Below are 20,184 nucleotides of genomic sequence, written 5' to 3'. Positions count from 1 at the left end.
GAAGCATCCTAATAAATGACTTTTGCAAGTTGCAACATGTGAAGGTTTGGTTATGGGGACAGTGGAAGCATCCTAATATAAATATGGTCTAAACTGACAACTATAGTCAAAAGAATATCCTACCGACGCTAAATACTGAAGTATTCTTCACTGCATTTCAGAAGTTGTCCAAAGTCATCACTCTAATGAATGAACCTGGAGAGATCTTTTCAGAGGCAAGCTTGGAACTGGTCTTTATTACTTTCAAATGCAACATGGAATAACGATAGGGCAAGCAGTCGTACCAAAGCTGTTGACTTGACAAGACCCAAGTAGATTTGAAACGAATAGTAGCTTGATTTACACTGCGTGTTCTTCTATGCCTTTTTATTTTCTGCTAGTTTTTCAACATCCAACCAATGTATCCACACAAAACCCCTTCCCCACAAGCAAACCCCCCCCCCCCCCCCCAAAAGAAGACATAGAAACCTGCTATTATATAGCTTGGAACACGGTAGTTGAACTTATGGTTAGCTTGATTAACAACTCGAATAAGACAATAAGTTTAGCCCATGTCTTTTGAACATACCCACATCTTACGTACTCTTTCCCCTAAGCATATTGATTTGTTTTATATATGCGTTTCGTTCTATCCAATAATATATGATTTTTATGATTAAATTCTCAATTAAGTTTTGATAAATGATATTTGTAATTTTAAAATATATAAATATCATGTATTTATTTTTTTAAAAAATAAATATTAAATATAAATAAATAAATAAATAATTTTTAATAATATATCTAAAAAAAAAGTGTAACTTTCACATTTTAAATAATAATGCGACCAAGCAAGATCACAACCCATGAAAGCATTTTCATTGATTACGTATGAATCTGGGCTACCAATTTTTCAAGCTGTACCCAACGATCTATAACTATCCAGGATTCCTTATGGAACACTAATCGAAGATGATTTATTTATATAAAAAGCTAGCAGCCTCAATAAAGTCAATGTTAATGGAAAGATAAGAGTCAAATCGTACAATACGAAGCGCTGTAGATTGTATGAACGCGTGGACCATTCATTGTTAAGGAGGGATGACAGATGACAAGGACTGCTTCCGTGGAAGAATTGTTCCACAATCTTGAGTAGCACAGCAATGCTTGAGAGGACAACTGGCACTTAGATTCATCGTTACTCTTTACATATGATGACACCGTCGACTCACTTTATAAGGTCCAGGGAATTTTGAGAACTAGGCAAGATTAGATGCTGATGAATTAGACTGACTTTTGTAAATGGTGATGATATCAGATAAAATTTTAGGAGTGCATAATTGATTACTGTTATGTAAAAATGACTGTTTTAGTGTCTATAAAAAAAAAATATAAATAAAGAAATACATGTCAAAAAATCTTATTTGAAATCCTTTTCTTCTCTCAATTCCTCATTTTTTTAAATATTTTCTTTGTAAAACTTCATTTATGTCTTAAGCTTCTAATCCTTCTGAGAATTAATCTTATTGTTAGTAACATGTTTTTAATTAAGTCAAATTTTATCAGCTATGATTTCTATCTTTTATGTTTATATAATTTCTTTTATGTTTATATAATTAATAATTATGCATATGGTTAGTTGTATCGCCTGTATATATATTTTTATGCATATGATATAACCTATTATATTATAAATTAATTATATATTATCTAGGACATGTTCTTGGTGTCAAAGTCATTGGTAATTATATTGTTATAGTATATATTGTTTTATTTTATATTGTTGTTATGGAATATTATTTTGCTCTTAGTATTGGTTTTTGTGATTTTATAATATATATATTAATCAAATAAATTTTAAAATTTAAATCTTACAAAACTTACCATTTATATATATATATATATATAATGTATTGTAATTGTGCATGAGATAGAAACAAAGCAACATAGGCCATCTGAAAAATATTTATACAAACCTTGTGCAGGTCCTGTATAAGAAAGTGTATCCCACCATAATAAAAATATAAATAATAATTTTTTTTTTTTTTTTATTGGATGAGGCTCATTTATTTACAAAGGTATTTTGTGAAGTTTATATACCTAAAACTTGTAATTAGCATTACAAACCTTACACTTTGTAACCTTAAAATTATATATATATGAGGCGTCACTTTTGATAAATTGAGATAGTGTAAAACGGTAAACCCTTAATTGTTTAAGGGTACAAAGTGTATTATTTTATAATTAATATTATACATAAATATATATATATATATATATTATAATTTCCCATGTTATCCTTACTTCAAGAAATAGTCACGTCGCATCTAATACGAAGTAAGAAACAGTTCTAAAAAAATTTGTATGTTCATCTGGACATTGATGTAGCAAACAAGGAGGAGTTACCAGTGCAGGGAGTTCCAGCAAGACATTGATGTGGCAAGCAAGTAAAGTGAGCATGCCATCGAACAAAATCCGAGAAAGCAATATCAAAGCACTTCAGGTGTGATGAAAAGTGCCGCATTCGTTATAGTGCCACCCCAAATACATTACACTATTTTCATTCCTATGGCTAGCCAAAGCAAATTACACAATGCTGGCTGCACTCTCTGCATTTATTTCTTGCAAGAGAATCTGAGTAAAAAGCCACCAAAAGAATAAATTTACTGCACGTTCATATTAAGTTGAGGTCATTTTTTAGACCATCGAAAGAACTCTTAAGTCCATATGTTTAATTTTTCCCTAGGACAGTGTTCGGTCATTTTTTAGACCATCGAAAGAACTCTTTTAAGTCCATATGTTTAATTTTTCCCAAGGACAGTGTTCAGAAATGACAGATCTAATCACTATCCCAAGCCTCATCTGCTGCTTTCCGCGTCCTTTTCTTTTTATTATCAGCTCCATATTTCTCATCCTCCATCTGGTGATGGTTCTCTTCATCACCAGGGCTGTATCTCTCGGCGGTTGGTGCTCTCGGGTCATCCTCAACATCTGACTCCCACATTGCATTTTCCAAATCACTTAACATATCTTCTGATCCAGATTCTTTCTCGGCCGTCTTTCCCCTAAAGTCAGCTGCATCTTTTCTCTGGAAACGTTCATAATTATTGGCTTCGCCAGTCCTATTATGCTTCTTCTGTGCAACGCTGGACCCGTTGTATCTACCACGAGTTTCATAAGATTTATCAGCACCACTTTCATCTTTATCGCCCTTCTTCTCATTTCCCTTAATGTGATAGAAATCCTCTTCCTCATCACTGCTGCTACGGTAATTATTGCTCACTGCTCTGGATGGCTCCGAGTCATGTTCTTCCTCGGCATCCGATTGCCACGTCGCATTTTCAAGATCACTCAACATACTTTCTGAATCAGATTCTTCTTCAGTTCTCTCTCTTCTAAAATTAGCTTCTGGATTTCTCTTAGAACTGCCATTATTTTTGGCCCCATAAATCTTATCCTCCTTCCACCTGTTTGCTCTAGATACCCTGACCTTGTCATGCACTTGATGAGAATCATCAGAATCACTCTCAACATCAACAGCATCCCTCACATCATTAGAATCCCATTCATCCTCACCATCAGAATTATCAATGTCTTCATCATCAGTATCATTAGTCCTCGGTTTGACCCTTGTTTCCTTCCACCCCCTTGTCCCTCTAACCTCATCATCATCATCATAAGAGTTAGCTCTAGGTGTTTCAGATCTTCTGAATCTCCCACCAAATTCTTCTCTGTTCCAATACCTAATTTTGCTGAGCTCTTCCTTCTCTGCTGCTTCTTCAGCAACCCATTCTTTATCTGCTGCATCCTCAATCTCAGCTATGAATCTGTCCAACTCTTCCTGGTCACTATCGACAGGGGGTTCTGCCTCTTCCCAGTTTTCAGGAGTTACAGTTACTTGCTGTTTCTCCTCTCGGAAAACATAAGGACTTCCTTCCTTCCTATCAATTGCATTGAAAAATGTAGAAGCTACTTTCCGAATGCTGGCCATGGCAACTGGGTCCTCAGGATTAACCCCCATTCGCCGGAGCTGCTGCTCCATTTTCTTTATGTTAAGCTTCTGAGATTCAAGAGCTTGTTCAAATCTTGCCTTAAATAATGCCTGCACATAAAATCAGACAAGTTTAAAACATTTTTTCTGGTTTTTCTTCCCCTGCTTGCAAGTGTGCATGTTTTTTTTTTTTTTTTGGAAAATTGTGTATTTATTATAACCTCACTTTTGGCAAAGGAAAGCAGTGGTTCCACCGAAAGAAAAAACCACCTTGAAAAGGACAAGGCGCATATATGCACACTAGACTAAGTCAGCAAAATTCATTTACAATGTAAACAAGAAAGTCCCGCCTTGATCATAACATACTGGAGCAACAAAGCCATTACATAATCATAGCAAATATTTACCAACGGTAATGTACAAAAGATGTCACATCCTCCACATGCCATGCGTGATCAGTACTGATGCACTTTACTGAGCTTCTTTTTGCCTAAAGCTCATATACTATAAGTGAATCTTTCTCATTCTAGAACTTGAACATAATCATTAAGTAGGTTTTTCTCCTTATTTTTCTTCCAAGGTTTTATATGAGTCTAGTGGGGAGGTTAAATCAGGTTCATCAAACTACAGCTGGGATTTGGGGCTTGGGGAAAATGACAATACTTTTCCAGGGTGTTGCCATATGGGTTTTCAAAACAATGTCTCGCATGGAAATAGTTTGGGTTCCTAGAATTAACTCATTCCTCGAGCAGACTGAAAAATAGAGCGATCAACATTGACTATGGTCAACCAAAGGTTTTTCCCCAGAAAAACACTAAGCTTTTTTTTTCTTCATTAAGACAAGTAGCATCAGTGGCATCCATGTACATCTAAGGCCATTATTCACTATTCTGCCAGATTCATGCCAAAAAGCAATGAACGAAAAAGAAAAGCATAAAGCAGCATGAAATGAAAAAATTATAAAACATATAGAACAGAACATGAATACGCCCACCCACCTTTCTCTTCGTAAGGGTGTTGATAGGTATCAGATTTTTGGGCTGGCGATAGTTTCTACCACGAAACATGATGATTGTTTTCGTATTATGAATGTTTATCACAATGCCACCACTTAGTCTTGCAAGCATGGTTGCCATTTCTTTGATTTTTTCTTTGGGGAAGTTGTCACAGCAAACCTGCACGGTTTCATGAAACTTCCAGTGGAGATGCATATTTTGGACAACTCCACCAAAAACTCCACGGACACCAACAGGAACATAATTTCTATTTCTGAAACCAACTTTTTTAAATGCCTGAAGCTGTTCTGGGGTCAATAACTCAGGATCATGACGAGGGGGTGGCAACTCTGGCAACTCATATTTCTTGAGCTTTTGTAGAAGCAATGCCACTTTTTTCTTGGCCTGCATTAGTTAGATAATAGATGATTGTCAATCAGATGACTGAAAAAAAGTCAATAAGATGTTATAAGTCGAAGAAACAGGGGAAAAATACTTAAAAATTTCACTTTTGTTCCTCTATTTGGGAGGCATCATCCAATGATAGTTTCATATGTAATTATGGACAAGCTAAACAGTTATATGATACATTAAAACTACATTCGAGAGTTTGGGGAAGAGGAGATAAGAAGATAGGGGAGGAGGGAGAGGAGAAGAGCAGAGAGGAGAAGGAATATCTATTCTTTATTTGGAAGTCTTATCAGAAGAAAGGAGGAAGAGGGAAGTAGATATCCCTCTCCTTGTTTATTTATATAATGCAAAGGAGATGAAAGATTTTAGTGTGGGAATAGCAAGAATCTTGTCAATTCAGTAGAAGAGAATCTATGCATAATTTCATTAACTAGATATCACGCCCTTCCAAATTCACTCAATTTGAGGGAATTGAAAAAAGAAAGTTTGAGGGGATACAAAAGCCCTGCATATTCAAATCCTTTCTCCTTCCCCCACAAAGATGCATCCAAAGAGGTTAAAGGAGAGTCCCCCACCCATTTTCATCTCATTTCCTCTCCCCTTCCTATATTAAATAAGCCATAAAGGGAATAGATAAACCACTACAACAAGATCTACCTGCTAAAGCTAAGTTTTTAAGGAATTCTGCCCTATTTCTTTTTTTTTTTTTTTTACAAGTAAAATTTTATTGATAGGAAAAGGCATAGCCCAAGCAAATCTGCCCTGTTTCAATGTAAGTTGCCAGCATATTCCTGCTATGATTTGGTACATTCAAGCAATTGCACCTAATATCCAGGTCGCTCATTAAAAGCATCCAAGAATATTGTTTACTTCATGGGATTTGCACTGTCAATCATAGCAGATATATCTTCAAAATATATTATATTCAATGGCATTAAACATATTAGGGCCTAGCCAGTACACCAAGAAGAACAATTAAGAGAGCCAAAAGCTAATTGTAGCAACCAAGATTTAATATAAAGGATGATACACATTCCAACAGTCCATGTATCATCATTGATCATAAGTGCTAGATAACATACTCTTTTGAGATTGTAAATCAATCTCTCCTCCTCAGTCATCAGCTTCTTCTTTAGTTTTTGGGCTCTCCGCTTCTCCCTTAGGGTTTTACCAGACTCTCTTTGCATCCGCCTCTCCACCTTGCTTCGCATGCTCCTCCCTTTTGATGTTGACATAGAACACGACCACACCATGAAAGGATTCAAAGGTGCATGTGAAGAAAATAATAAATTGTCTCTACACGGAATACTAGTCACATTGCTCCAAATAGGATTTGGCGAAACATCTCTTAAAAACATGAGATTCCTGTATACAAAGCCAAATTAAAATCAGACCGAATCTTATGTGAAAACCATAAGTATTGAAATTGGGAAATCCACAAGTATCCGCTTAATTGCTCTATAGATTCTTTGGAGAAACTGCAGGCAAGAGAAAGCGATTAAACAGTTGGTTTCAAGATATTTCATTGATCGGGGCGTGAGAAAACGAAAACATATGAGCAATGAAGTAGTTTTTTCCAACTCAAAGAAAAATCCGATAAATGAACAAAATAGAAAAACTCAGCTCGGCTGCTGAGAAACGAAATGAAGAATGTTTTTACACCCAGAAAACTAAATACAATACATTTTTGCTGCTAGGAATCGTCTTGGAGCAAAATGGGGGGTCAGCCGACGACCAAAAACTAAAACGGAATAATAGAAAGATTCACCGGATGGAAGATGGATACACCGATTAATGCTTTACTAAGCTTAACCTAAAACACCCGTCTGGCAGAGTTGAGTCAAAAACCATAATTCGAAGAACCATGACCCCCAAATATTCCTTTTTATTTTTTAATTTATTTTCTTCACTTTCTCGCCAAACAAAGGGAGACTCTTGAGTCTCCCACACACACACACATACAGAGAGAGAGAGAGAGAGAGAGAGAGGTGTGAACATACTTAGAAGTATTGGAGTGGAGGAGAGAGGAGAGGGTCTTCAAGCAATGCCTCCGAAGAGTCCTCGCTGCGAACATTGGTGTCAATCAAAGAAAATCTGTCTCATCCACAGGGTGTTTTTTCTTGCTTGCTTGGATTTATTCCATGAGTTCCTCTAAGAACGGAAAATGGAGAAGGCGAGGCTTTCAGGGTTTTAGCCTTTTAGGTTTGGGTCTGGGGGAAGATGGGTAATGGGTTTAACACAAATTATTTACCGAAAAGTATCAGACCCCAAAAGAACGCTCATTCTAAGACGACAGCCACATTTCTGCCGTCCCATTACGGAATTAAACGCTTCTCTTGATATATTGGCCAAGCCATACCGATACGACCGATACGTGGGTAACATGCATGCAATCCTATCAAATTATCAGTGACCATCATGAACGGCTAGACGAGAGAAAACGGCAAGTCGTTTATAAACATCCCATACAAGTGTGGCCCTTCACCGTGTCCGTCCAGTACCATATTATTGGAGCGTTTGATTCGTATTCAACCTTTTTTTTTCAAAATCACATAATACATCAGCCAATCCGCTGTGACGAAACCTTTTTGGAGCGCATACTCCCAAGTGAAGTAATCTCTTCAGTCAGAATTTTTCTCAGGGGGCCTGGAGGGCCAAATTTTCTGGCGTGAGACATATTAAAATTTAAAAATTATAAATATATATTAAATTATATCTCGATAATATGTAATATACACATAAAAATAAAATTCTAAAAATAAAATATTTTAATATATATTTTTAAATTTTTTACGATAATGTTTCATGAAATAATATTTATCTATTTTTTATTTTTATAATGAAATATTTAAAATTTATTTACTTTATATAAATCATCAAATGATTTTTTAGAATGTCATCTTTCATGTTAGTATATTTGTAAGCTAATTTATTAAGCTTTATGTAAATTTTAGATATTTTTATGTCACATTAATCATATAATATTATAATAGAAATCTTAAATAAAATTTTTCTTGATCAATGAAGTCTAGAAGATAAAACCTCTAAACTATTTTCCATATAAATCACTAATCTTAAATTATTTTTCTTGTATTTATACTTTAAATTCCAAATTAAGAAACATAATATTATATATAACAGAAAAATTTAGAATCCATATTAGTAAGTTTATTATTTTTCCTAAACTTAGTTTTAATTTAATTTTGGTGAGACCACACTCTTAAAAATAAATAATATATAGGAATTATATAAAATTTTGAGATTACAGGAAAAAAAATTGAAAAGATATTTCAAAGTATATTAAAATTTTATAGAATAAATATAGATTATGAATTTATTTGGGGGGCTATTTTCCATATTTATAAAATTATGAATAAAAATTATGGTATATTTTTATTTTTCAAAAAAAATTTAGATGCATGTGGTTCCGCCACTGTCTTCAGTGATTTCTTTCTGGTACAAATTTGCTTGAGGGTTTGAGAACCTCATGAATAACGGTTAAAAGGGAGGAAAATTTCTACCAATGCGAGAATGAGGTATATTAAGCACGAGATAGCCTATAAAAAATGCAACATTTTCCAAGACAACGAAAATTAAGAAAACATCATGTTATAGACAACAAATCCATTACCATCATTACAATAAGGTTCTTTCCCTATACATCAGATAACGTTAAAGTTTTATATATGCATTATAGTTGGTACCAACAACATCTACATATAGAAATAATCAATTCCAGACACCTGCATCGTGCATCGACTCTAGAAGAACAAAGAAAGAGCTGGAACATGATAAGCATAAATTACAATTCAGCTTGACTGTCGTATCAGCTCAAGGTACAGATATCTGGTACTAGACAGCTGAAAGATTCTGCCAACTCCATGACTTGTGTGCCTTGAAGACAAAAAGGGTTCAAAAAATGATCCCCCATCTGAGATGGGTAAACTCCAATTTCCTCAAAGCAAATGAAGTCAGGTACTTGCCACAGAAGAAAATATTGGACAGAGAAGTTGAGAATGACATCAAAACTCTGGCACAGAACAAAATTGGGAATTCAATGTTATTCCCACTTCGCTATAATGTCACTCATTACCGGTTTAACCAACTGAGAACGCTGTCTTGAGAACCGAACTGCAAATCCTGCAAACACGAAAAAATAACAGATATTAGTTCTATGTTCGAAAGGTTAAAAGAGCAGAGAAAGAAGGGTAGGAAGGGAAGCTTACAGATAGCGAGAAATCAGGTGGAGTATCGAGTTCTATGTTCGCAAGATCAGCGATTTCAGGAGACACATTGTTATTACCGCTTGCCTCAATCCTGTTGCTAAAAAGGTCAGCATACGAGGTGTGATTTGTTCCTGAATGATTTAGAGGAGCACAGGAATCCAAAACCTCCTTGCATAGTAATAAATCATCCATGCAGTTTAAATCAGAGTTATCAAAAGCCTGAGATTCCCCTGCCAACCATGCAGGGTACTCCATGTAGTCCTCAGTCTTAGTATCAGGTGGAGGGGCAAGAAATGCTTCATAGACATACTCAGCTTCCTGATCCACAAAAATAAATTGAAGTGAATATTTAGTACATTGAGGCATCTTAGGTAACAAATGCAAAATGCTGCAATAACTTTTCTGTGCCATTGAAGTTTGGCCATCAGTGGAAGTTGAGACAAGCCTATTTTCATGATATTTTCATGGCATGAGTCTCATTGTGTGTCACATACTATCTATCTTGCTTTTCTTTCTCTGCTTTCAAAAATGATTTCTTTTCCGTTCTTTCCCCTGACCACTCCCCAGTGGTTCACTAATGGTTGAAGTGATTACATCAAACAAGTATATTACAGAAGTTGCTACCTACCTGGGCAGAGGACAGGAGTAAGTTACTGTCAGCAACATCATCCCTCAGAACAGATTTCCCGGGGCGAGGTGGATTAGGAGGATTAACTTTCGGAGTCCTTGGAGTATTTTGCAGAGTCATAGTATCAGAATCCTCAACTACTGGGCCGCTATCATTATTGTCACTCTGCTTTGGCTGTTGATAGAAAATTTTTGAAACCACAAATTCACCTTCATTCTCTTCTTTTTCAGTCCCCAGATGATACTGATGCATCACCCAACTGTACTTATCTGGCTTGGACCCCTTCTTTGAACTTTTATACAGCACCATAATTTTCTTGAAGCCCTTCTGCAGTCCATTTTCCATCACGGGTTTGGTCTTACCTGTCTTGTGCCAGCGGACATGCTCCATGGTCAAACTATGTTGACTATGAATCTTGCGGCGTTTCCGATGGCCAGAAGCATATGCATTCATTGTTCTGTGAAAGAAATGGACACTACTTCCGTCTCTCTTAGCCCCTGAAAAGAAAAAAAGAGAGAGAGCATAACAATATACCATGGTTTGATTCACCCAGTCACAGAGTTGCACTTTTATATGTCCTTTTTTTAATCTCGAGTTGCCCCTTTTCCTCTAGAATCAAAAGCTTTTCTTATTCTCAATAAAGATAAAATTTTCCACAGATATCTATCTAATTTGGTCTACTGACACCGTTTTGCACATTTTCAGCCAATACACTGTCCTTAATAGACTGATGATAGCAAAATTGGGGAAAGTTTTTTTTTCTATTGGCATAAAATAAAAGTGGGGAAAACGTCAAAATATTATAGGATTTATAAGGTGGGGGAGCTCCCTTACCTGGAAGATTTTCTGGATGGGTGTAGCAAATTCCTTGGTCTTCATTAAGTGTTGGGATGAACTCATCAATAAACAAGTGTTCCTTTGAGTTTCCAGCACCACACTTTGCAGCTAAATGTTCTAAGAGCTCTACATCAGAAGGGTCAAACTTCACACCAAGAGGCAGGCCAGGCCATTCAGTAGAAACCTGCACAGGACAGGCAGTGATGTCACCATGATGCATGCAAAGTAATATTACAAAAATGGTTTTACAAGTTTCCTATCTAAAGATGGTGAATGTTCCTGTACTCTGTGTGTGTGTGTGTGTGTGTGTGTGTGTGTGTGAAAGAGAGAGAGAGAGAGAGAGAGAGAGAGAGGGAGGTAAACCCATGTGATACATACAGTTCATAGAGGCTGAAGAGAAGATATAAAGTAAACAACGTTCAAATGTCTATAATAACCGTGCAGATAGTTTTCAAAGCAAATTAAAGCCAAAATTCTGTGCATATTTAGGGTAAAATGTTGTGGTGAGGTAATTGTATGAAAGCTGAAGAAATGCTTTCAAACTTACATCACTGTTATCAATACGATAATGGCATTTGGGGCATTCCCGATTCGCCCCACAGTCTTTAATTTGATGAGCAGGAGAGCATGTAGCATTTCTTACTTTCGTTGCCAATCCTCTGCTGTTGATTAGCCAAGTCCTACAGGAATGATATCCGATAGGCTTAGAATTTGACTGTGAGACATCTTATAGCAATAAGCAGAGGAAGGACTCGCACCAACATGCTAAAATTCCAAGAATATGCAACAGAAGAGAGAAGCACGTGTGGGCAAGAACAAACAAGCAGAATATCATTGCAGTAGTGCACAAAATATCGCATATGAGTCAACACTAGAGAACCAAGTAGAGTAAAATAATATATGCTAATTCTAAAGGCACTCCGATATGAACACTAGACAAAATTGAATATTAATAGGATTCCACAAGTTCCAGTAATTTTTCTGAATCTGTTTTTACATTCACTTGAAGCTTAGACTAGATATCTTAGGATGCATACCACTAACTAATTAAAGCTGATTCTAATGGAAAAGGCATACAGGAAACAATGCTTTGACAATATGTGCATTTTCAATGAAAAAAAGTACAACTTTTAAAGCCTGCTTTTCTTTTCTTGATCAGATTTACGATAGAAATACTCGTTCTTTAATAGACGAGCATAAGAGATATGAGCACAATGAAAGATGGGATGCCATTACTTCTATAACTGGTTGTTACTTACCATATAGACAAATTTCAATCATCAGTAATTGCTTTTTCCCCTTCTCGAATGAATGGCAGGTGTTAAATCTTCAGTGAGGTTTTAATGTTAACTAATACTTTATACGGTCGTTCCTATTCAATAAGTTTCTTTTAATGCGAGATTTTGTCCAAGAAAAACACATGGTCATCCAAAACACTACAACAATTCCCACTGATACATTCCGGAGTAGGACGAGAGTTTAAGTTCAGAATCGGATAGCAGCGCCCAAGACAAGGCCCCGTTAGATGGGTACAGAGGAGAAGACCGGAAATGGGTCACTTAAGGTGCATCAGAATATCTGTTTAGGAATCAAAATATTAAAGGAAAGAAAGAGACTTTAATGCTCTGCCTACAACCACAAGACACAAGCTTTAATGTGCCACCCCCTTCAGAACGGCATTTGGGACTAAATGGGTAACTCTTAGGAGATAGAAATCAAGCAAGAGAATCCTCCCAGAAATGTGGGTTCTCCCAAATGAGATTCTAGCGCATAAATCTCGCAACTCAATGCAGGAGAAGAAAAAATAATTCGTCCAAACTGCATCAATCTATCACTTCTAGTTCTTGTGAACAAAATAATAACAAAAAGATTAAAAAAATATGTAAGGAACAACCGGTCAAGCCCCAGATGCAAAATTTGAAATCACGAATAGAGACAGAAAAAAGAGACGAATATCGATTCGTATTCGTGTCATACCGACACCAAACATGTAAACTTAAGAGTTGGTTTACTTCTGTCTTTATTCATTTCGCAAATGATTTTACGCTTACCTCGCCATGTTCTTTAAGACCTAGACGATGCTGAGCCAAACCATAAACGAGAGAGAGAGAGCGAGAGTGGGGAGCGGTTGTGTGATTTTGAGCTTTCCCTTCCTTGATTGTCCACTGGACGAAGTTATCAGTGAGGGCGTGTGAATGAGCGGGAAAACCCAGCGTTGGAGCTGTTATGAGAGGCTCGTAAAGCGAGCCTGAGGTCCGGGTCCGGAATCTTCCTAAGACGAAGTCCCGAACCTCGGGTTTCGTAGTCTTCGCCTGGCCCACCGTTGACCGAGGCTGTAGGTTCGGAGTCGGAGCAGAGGATCTTGTCGAAGAAGAATGTCGAGCCGTTGAAGCCTCGATACCCGATTCGAGTGACATTTCGGTGGGGACATGGAGGACTTCCTTGCTCCCCAAGCTTAATAGATCACGCCCGCGTGTCCTTCCACAACATATTAGGCCCAGTTGGATAAATAAATCCTCCGCTTTATCAATTAACCTCATTTTATTTAAATAATAGGTTGAAATGAAATAAATTAAGGTAAAAATTAATTAAAATATTATTTTTTAATAATATTATTATTTTAAGATTTAAGAAAATTGAATTCTTTATGATAATTTTGTAAAAATTTTAATATGAAATGAAATAAGTTGATAGTATTTCTTAAATCATTATAATTTTTTCAAATGTTTATTAAAAATATAATAAATTATTTAGTTTTTTTTAAATCTTAAAATAATAATATTAAAAAATAATATTCTAATAATATTTATTTTCAACTTTCATCTCATCTTGATGCACTATCCATACTTCTTGTTAAACATCTAATATAAATTAATTCCAAATATTACTTGTACTAGTAATTATGACGGTATTATCAGAGCATTATCATCCCATTCTTCATATAATTTCTTATAATTTAGCTAAAAAGTATATTTTTTAAAATTTTTCTTAAATTTTATTCATCTTTCAAAAATTTCATATATTTCATTCCTTATCATTTATCTATTCTATTAAAATAATATGTTTTTATGCTTTCTTTATTACTTTTTTCTTTTACTTCTATTTACAAACTTAACTATTCAATATTTTTTCTCATGTTTTGAACTATTACTCTAGTGAATATTTTAAACAAAAATTTAAATAATTTTTTTGTGGATATGATAATATTTTTAAAATTAATTTTTTATAGTTTCGTAATTAATTAAATTATTTTTAAAATTATTATTTAAAACTATAGCAAAATGAATATGAAAGAAAGTATAGATGATTGAAAGAATAATTTATTTTATATATTAGAATAAAATATTGATAAAAAATGGTTTAGGAGATGAAGGTGATTCCCTATATTTGGGGAACTACTGTTCATGATGTGAACTCTAATCGACTCGTTTTGAGACCCAACAACAATATTGGAAAAACAAACTCAAGAACGCTAAACTCAAGTCTATGGATGGAGAATTTAGACCTGTTGAGATCTTGTTTCAAGAACCTAAATTATATTAAAATCTAGATCCAATGAAATCCCGTCTCAAGAACCCAAATTACAAAGAGGAATGCCACAAAGGTTGTGATTTACCTTTGATAAGTTCAAGAGTTCAATTAAGAACAATAGGAGAAAACTCACTCACAATAAAAATTTCATAAAAAATATCTTACCTCCTCAAATGAGACTACAAGTGGTTTAAATAAACAATCCCCAAAACCTTAAAGGAATAGTGCCGTGGGTACTGTAGCGTGAACAGTGCCGAGCTACAGTAACTTCTAAAATCCTAATTCAAATAAAATAATAACTTTCCAAATATGCCATTGGCCAAAATACAAGGTCTTCGTAAAAATCCTAGTTCATTAAAAATAAGACATGTGTGGGCTAACATCCTTAAGCTCACTTATTCGAAACTAATAAAATAAGCTCTTTTAATGAAATACATAAGTCCAAGGCCTTCAATAACAATATATCCAAGTCGTGTATTCCGTAGCATATCACATGGATGAAAACTAGATCTCCTCCTCTCAAGCTCATCTTGAAAACTGGATCTCCTCCTCTCAAACACATTTTGAATGTTGGGCTCTTGCTAAACACATTTCAAGTGGATTGTACCGCCATCCATGCATAACTTTCATGATCTTCCTAACTCTTGATCTTGTAATTGATCTTAAAGACTTGGTCCGCCTTGGGGCCCATCATTCCCCCTCTCCTCAAAAGGATTCGTCCTCGAATCTCCACCTGGATCAAAGGGAAATAGTTCAATAATATTGAAAATAGCAAGCACATGATACTTACCTGAAAGATCCACTATATATGAAGTATCATTAATTTTATCAAGAATTTGGAAATGTCCATCCAAGTTACTTCTGTTATCAACAAGTAAATGCATTAAATCAAAAGGAATAAATGGATTAAAAGCATAAACAATTTTGAAATGACAATATGAAGTAGTAGTATGCATGGTTCTATTATATGCAAACTCTATAAATGATAAATAATATTCTCGCAAACGTTCATGCAACAATTCAATAAATGGAAAATGATACTCCCATAAACGTTCATGTAACAATTTAATAAATGGAAAATGATACTCCTACAAACGTTCATGTAACAATTCAATAAATGGAAAATGATACTCCCACAAGTGTTCATGAAACACATCTAAAGTCTTCCTTACATCAAAATGACCACTTCAATTATATGCAATCTCAATGAATGGCAAACCATACTCCCAAAAGTATTAATGCAATACGTCTAAACTCTTCTTTACACCAAAGTGACCATTTCAACTATATGCAAACTCAATGAATGGGAAACAATACTTCTACCAATGTTCATGCAATATGCCTAAAATATTCTTTATACCAAAGTGACCACTCTAACTATATGCAAACTCAATGAATGACAAGAAGTACTCCCACCAATTGTCATGCAACACGTCTAAAGTCCTATTTATATCAAAATTTTTCAACAAACCACACGCATGCATAAGTAACTCATGCATAAGGCTAGTAGGCACACAAAGTATTTTCTTTCTAAACAAGTACCAATCTAGTCTATAGAACTTACCAAACGATGTTTTCTCACATACTCTATACGCACTAGCCAAGCCATCGTGAATAACATACAATTTTTTGTCATATTCAAGCCTCAATAATTTTGTATTTAAAATGATGATAAGGACATACCTTCTTGCTAAAGCATCAAATACAAAATTTTTCTTACCATGTATGTTCTGAATTACATGATGAAAGGTTTCAATGAATTGAACCAACTTGGCATGAATTCTATTCAACTTACCTTGTCTTTTCAAGTGCATTAAGGACTTATGTTCTTCAAAGAAAGGTCGGGTAGGGATTGTCGCACTTGGCATAAAATCAATGTAATGCTCTATCTCTCTAATAGGTGGCAATCCACTAAACACTCCGCTAGAAATTACGACCTTATATCCTTGCAACAAAGAAACAACAATACTAGGCAAATGTACGTTAAGTTCGTTAGTATTAAAACTTGTCTTAGCATAAAAACTCACTTTTCTTTTTGTTTTCCTCTCATTTTCTGCACTATCTCTTCTCTTTTCACTCTCTATTTTCCTTTCACTCTCTCTTTTTTCTTCAGTCTCTTTATTCTTTTCACTCTCATTTTTCTTTTCACTTTCTTTTTCCTTTTCACTCTCTATTTTATTTTCACTCTCTGTTTTTTCTTCACTCTCTCATTCTCTTGAAGTTTTGGCCTCACTATTTCTTCTTTTCTCAATCTCATTTTCACTCTTTCTTTTTTCATCAATCTCACTTTCTCACTTTCTTTTTTGATCAATTTCACTTTCTTTCTTTCTTGTTTGATCAACTTCACTTTTCAACTTGAGTTGGTTCTCATGGACCTGTGTTGGAGCTAAAGGAACAAGTTTGATTCTTTTTCCATCATTTTCAAAGCTGTACATATTTCTAAACCCATCATAGATCACTCTCCTATCACACTGCCACGGCCTCCCCAACAAAATATGGTCAGCATGCATAGACATTACATCACAAAGTACATCATCCTCATACCTCCCAATTGAAAAAGAAACCAGCGCTTGTTTATTTATTCTAACATCCTCACAATCATTAAACCACTGCAACTTGTATGGTATATGGTGTTTCAAAGTAGGTAAATTCAATTTCTCAACTAAAGTAGTGCTAGCAACATTAGTACACCTCCCTCCATCAATAATCATACTATATACCTTGTTGTTGATGTGGCATCTAGTAAGAAAAATGTTCTCTTTTTGCGGCTCTATACCATCCATCTTAAATTCTGTATTGGTAGCACGCCTAACAACAAGAGACTCTTCATACTCTTCCTTCTTATTGTACCTATTCTCAATACTAAGCTCACATCTCCTCCTATCTCTCCCACTTTACAAATTTCTAATCAAGGCACCTTGTTGTTCCATCTTATCCCTCACTTCCCCCAACTTCAAATTTAACCTTTCAAACTTTTATTGCATGGACTGTAACAAAAAGAATGAATTGTTTGACATCCCCTTTGGTTATGAGTCACTTTAATGAGACATCGTATGTGCTGCACAAAAAGAATGTTAGTGGAAAAAGACCCCACACGCTCTCCCCTCACGTGTTTACACTCAAAAAATGACACTTCACTTCGTGTTTCACTCTTAATTGACTTTTTCCCGATAATGATCTCACTTTCTCTTGCCTTTTACCTCAAGAGTTTTCCCACTCAAGTTCTTTCAAAACTAATTGAACTCAATCAAGACAAAACAACTTTGTTTAATCTCAACTAGCAATTAGATCCAAGAAATAAGAACAAGAGAAACACAGAAGGAACAACAATGACACAATAATCAAGGAAATTATACGAGCGAAAGAATTATACAAAACAAGACACCAACTATAAAAAATGTATTCAGCCCCTTTAAAGATAACGCTCAATCAATGTCAAACCACTCAATTTCATATGGCAAAGTATTTCAAATAATTATACCCAAAATCATTTTCTTTCTCATCTTTTTTTTTTTGCCTTTTTTTTTTTGAATTTTTTTTTTCTTTTCCTTTCTTTTTTTTTTTTCCTTTTATTTTCTCAACAATTCAACCACAAACAGAAATATTCAATTATAATAATCAAACAATTGAATCCAAACACATACAAATTGACAAGGAAATAGAAGGGAATCAATGAAACCCTAGAAATTTCAAACCCTAGATGGTGTAAATTTTGGCAGCCTTATGAAAAATGAATTTTTGTGTTTTTTGTTTTTTTTTGGCAATCCTAAAACATTGAAACCCTAGAATTAACGATACAATAAATAAAAAGATAGAATCAGACCTGATTGGAAACATTGCTCTGATTACCAAATGATGTGAACCTCAATCGATTCGCTTTGAGAACCAACAACAATATTGGAAAAACAAACCCAAGAATGCCAAACTCAAGTCTATGGATGGAGAATTTAGACCCGTTGAGATCTTGTTTCAAGAACCTAAATTATATTAAAATCTAAACCCAATGAAATCCCGTCTCAAGAACCCAAATTATAAGGAGGAATGCCACAAAGGTTGTGATTTACCTTTGATAAGTTCAAGAGTTCAATTAAGAACAAGAGGAGAAAACTCACTCACAATAAAAATTTCATAAAAAATGTCTTACCTCCTCAAATGAGACTACAACTGGTTTAAATAAACAATCCCCAAAACCTTAAAGGAATAGTGCCACGGGTACTGTAGCGTGAACAGTGCCGAGCTACAGTAACTTCTAAAACCTTAGTTCAAATAAAATAATAACTTTTCAAATATGCCATTGGCCAAAATACAAGGCCTTCCCAAAAATTCTAATTCATTAAAAATAAGACATGTGTGGGCTGACATCCTCAAGTTCACTTATTCTAAACTAATAAAATAAGATATTTTAATGAAATACATAAGTCCAAGACCTTCAATAACAATATATCCAAGTCGTGTCTTCTGTAGCGTATCACATGGATGAAAACTGGATCTTCTCCTCTCAAACCCATTTTGAATGTTGGGATCTTGCTAAACACATATCAAGTGGATTGTAGCCCCATCCATGCATAACTTCTATGATCTTCCTAACTCTTGATCTTGTAATTGATCTTAAAGACTTAGTCCGCCTTGGGACTCATCAATTCATCCCTCGGACTTTTTTCCTAAAATATAAATTTGGATGTAGGGGATATTTTGATCAAAATCGTAAAATAAATCTCAAATTATAGAAAAAGTGGTGTTTTGGGTTACCGGATGTGAATGCTCTGGGGGGGTGGAATCCAATATATACATACTTTAATTTTTTATATTAAGACTAAAAGCTTTTATAATTATAGCCATGATTATAAGTTGGGTGAAAATTAGAAGTACAAGTACAAATAAGTAAAGTCCAATCTACTAGTAGTAGTAGTTAAGTTTTATTCGTTTAGTTAATATTCGAACGCAAGTTAATCTCAAAGTCGAATTTATAATCGAATTATATTTCATATTTACGAATAGTAGTTATTTAATTTTGATAAACTATGTTATTTATATTTTATAAAAAAGATGTAGGGTCTTTCTAGAGTCACCGCTATGAGCTCCCGTTAGGCTCTTTTTTTCACATCATTCTTTAATACTTTTAAATATTTAAAAAAATAAAAAATTCACAATAATATTAAATAACATTTTCTTAATCAGTAAGATAAAAGAAAGAAAAAATATAAAAATTGAGCGGTAGCTTGCAGTGGGATTCTTTAGTTTTATTCAAAAAAGCATGTATGCATTTGTGTCAATTTATAGTTTTTATATATGTGTGTGCGCGCATATATATATATATATATTAATAATTATATCCATAAGAATTTAAACACATGTTGTATTAAAAATATAATTTCCTCTTATATTTTTATATGATTAAAATCTCCTTATAGGAAAATATATATTTTTACTATAAACAATAATAACTAGCCCAAAATCTGCTCAAAACATAATTTGAAGCTACTGTTAATGACGCGGTAATGCCACAGCGGAAGACTGCTAAATTCTTTCTAGAAGGATTAAATTATTTCTATTTAATATGTATAATTAGAAGAATCGTATTAACAA

At 34.5% G+C, this 20,184-nt stretch overlaps 2 protein-coding genes across 2 annotated transcripts; both read right to left on the bottom strand.

Moving 5' to 3' along the window:
* Positions 1 to 2,485: 2,485 nt before the first annotated feature.
* LOC122308204 (CRM-domain containing factor CFM9, mitochondrial) lies at positions 2,486 to 7,652 on the bottom strand. The gene is made up of 4 exons (XM_043121399.1): positions 7,377 to 7,652; positions 6,459 to 6,741; positions 4,969 to 5,370; positions 2,486 to 4,081 (listed from the first exon to the last, which is right to left on the bottom strand). Exons 1-4 carry the CDS (start codon positions 7,448 to 7,450, stop codon positions 2,819 to 2,821), a joined length of 2,022 nt encoding a protein of 673 aa, XP_042977333.1. The 5' UTR covers positions 7,451 to 7,652; the 3' UTR covers positions 2,486 to 2,818.
* Positions 7,653 to 8,971: 1,319 nt separating this feature from the next.
* On the bottom strand, positions 8,972 to 13,487 carry LOC122306920 (SUPPRESSOR OF GAMMA RESPONSE 1-like). Its single transcript, XM_043119488.1, has 6 exons — positions 13,119 to 13,487; positions 11,615 to 11,747; positions 11,065 to 11,251; positions 10,231 to 10,727; positions 9,603 to 9,920; positions 8,972 to 9,516 (listed from the first exon to the last, which is right to left on the bottom strand). The coding sequence occupies exons 1-6, from the start codon at positions 13,124 to 13,126 to the stop codon at positions 9,466 to 9,468; spliced, it is 1,194 nt and encodes a 397-aa protein (XP_042975422.1). The 5' UTR covers positions 13,127 to 13,487; the 3' UTR covers positions 8,972 to 9,465.
* Between the last annotated feature and the right edge of the window lie 6,697 nt (positions 13,488 to 20,184).

This window comes from Carya illinoinensis, chromosome 4 (genome assembly GCF_018687715.1).
Source record: "Carya illinoinensis cultivar Pawnee chromosome 4, C.illinoinensisPawnee_v1, whole genome shotgun sequence".
Taxonomy (NCBI): Eukaryota; Viridiplantae; Streptophyta; class Magnoliopsida; order Fagales; family Juglandaceae; genus Carya; species Carya illinoinensis.
The sequence above is the reverse complement of the archived record's forward strand: the minus strand, read 5'-3'. Positions and strand labels throughout refer to the sequence as shown.

What these genes read in the sequence shown, in the direction of transcription:
- LOC122306920 (XM_043119488.1), bottom strand. An exon ending in ATCGTATTGATAACAGTGAT is followed by an intron (nt 11,252 to 11,614) that starts GTAAGTTTGAAA and finishes TGTCCTGTGCAG; the next exon opens with GTTTCTACTGAATGGCCTGG. An exon ending in TACTCCTGTCCTCTGCCCAG is followed by an intron (nt 9,921 to 10,230) that starts GTAGGTAGCAAC and finishes TTTGTGGATCAG; the next exon opens with GAAGCTGAGTATGTCTATGA.
- LOC122308204 (XM_043121399.1), bottom strand. Translation starts at nt 7,450, where the DNA reads ATGTTCGCAGCGAGGACTCTTCGGAGGCATTGCTTGAAGACCCTCTCC. An exon ending in CTCCACTCCAATACTTCTAA is followed by an intron (nt 6,742 to 7,376) that starts GTATGTTCACAC and finishes CTTTGTATACAG; the next exon opens with GAATCTCATGTTTTTAAGAG. An exon ending in ACACCCTTACGAAGAGAAAG is followed by an intron (nt 4,082 to 4,968) that starts GTGGGTGGGCGT and finishes TTTTATGTGCAG; the next exon opens with GCATTATTTAAGGCAAGATT.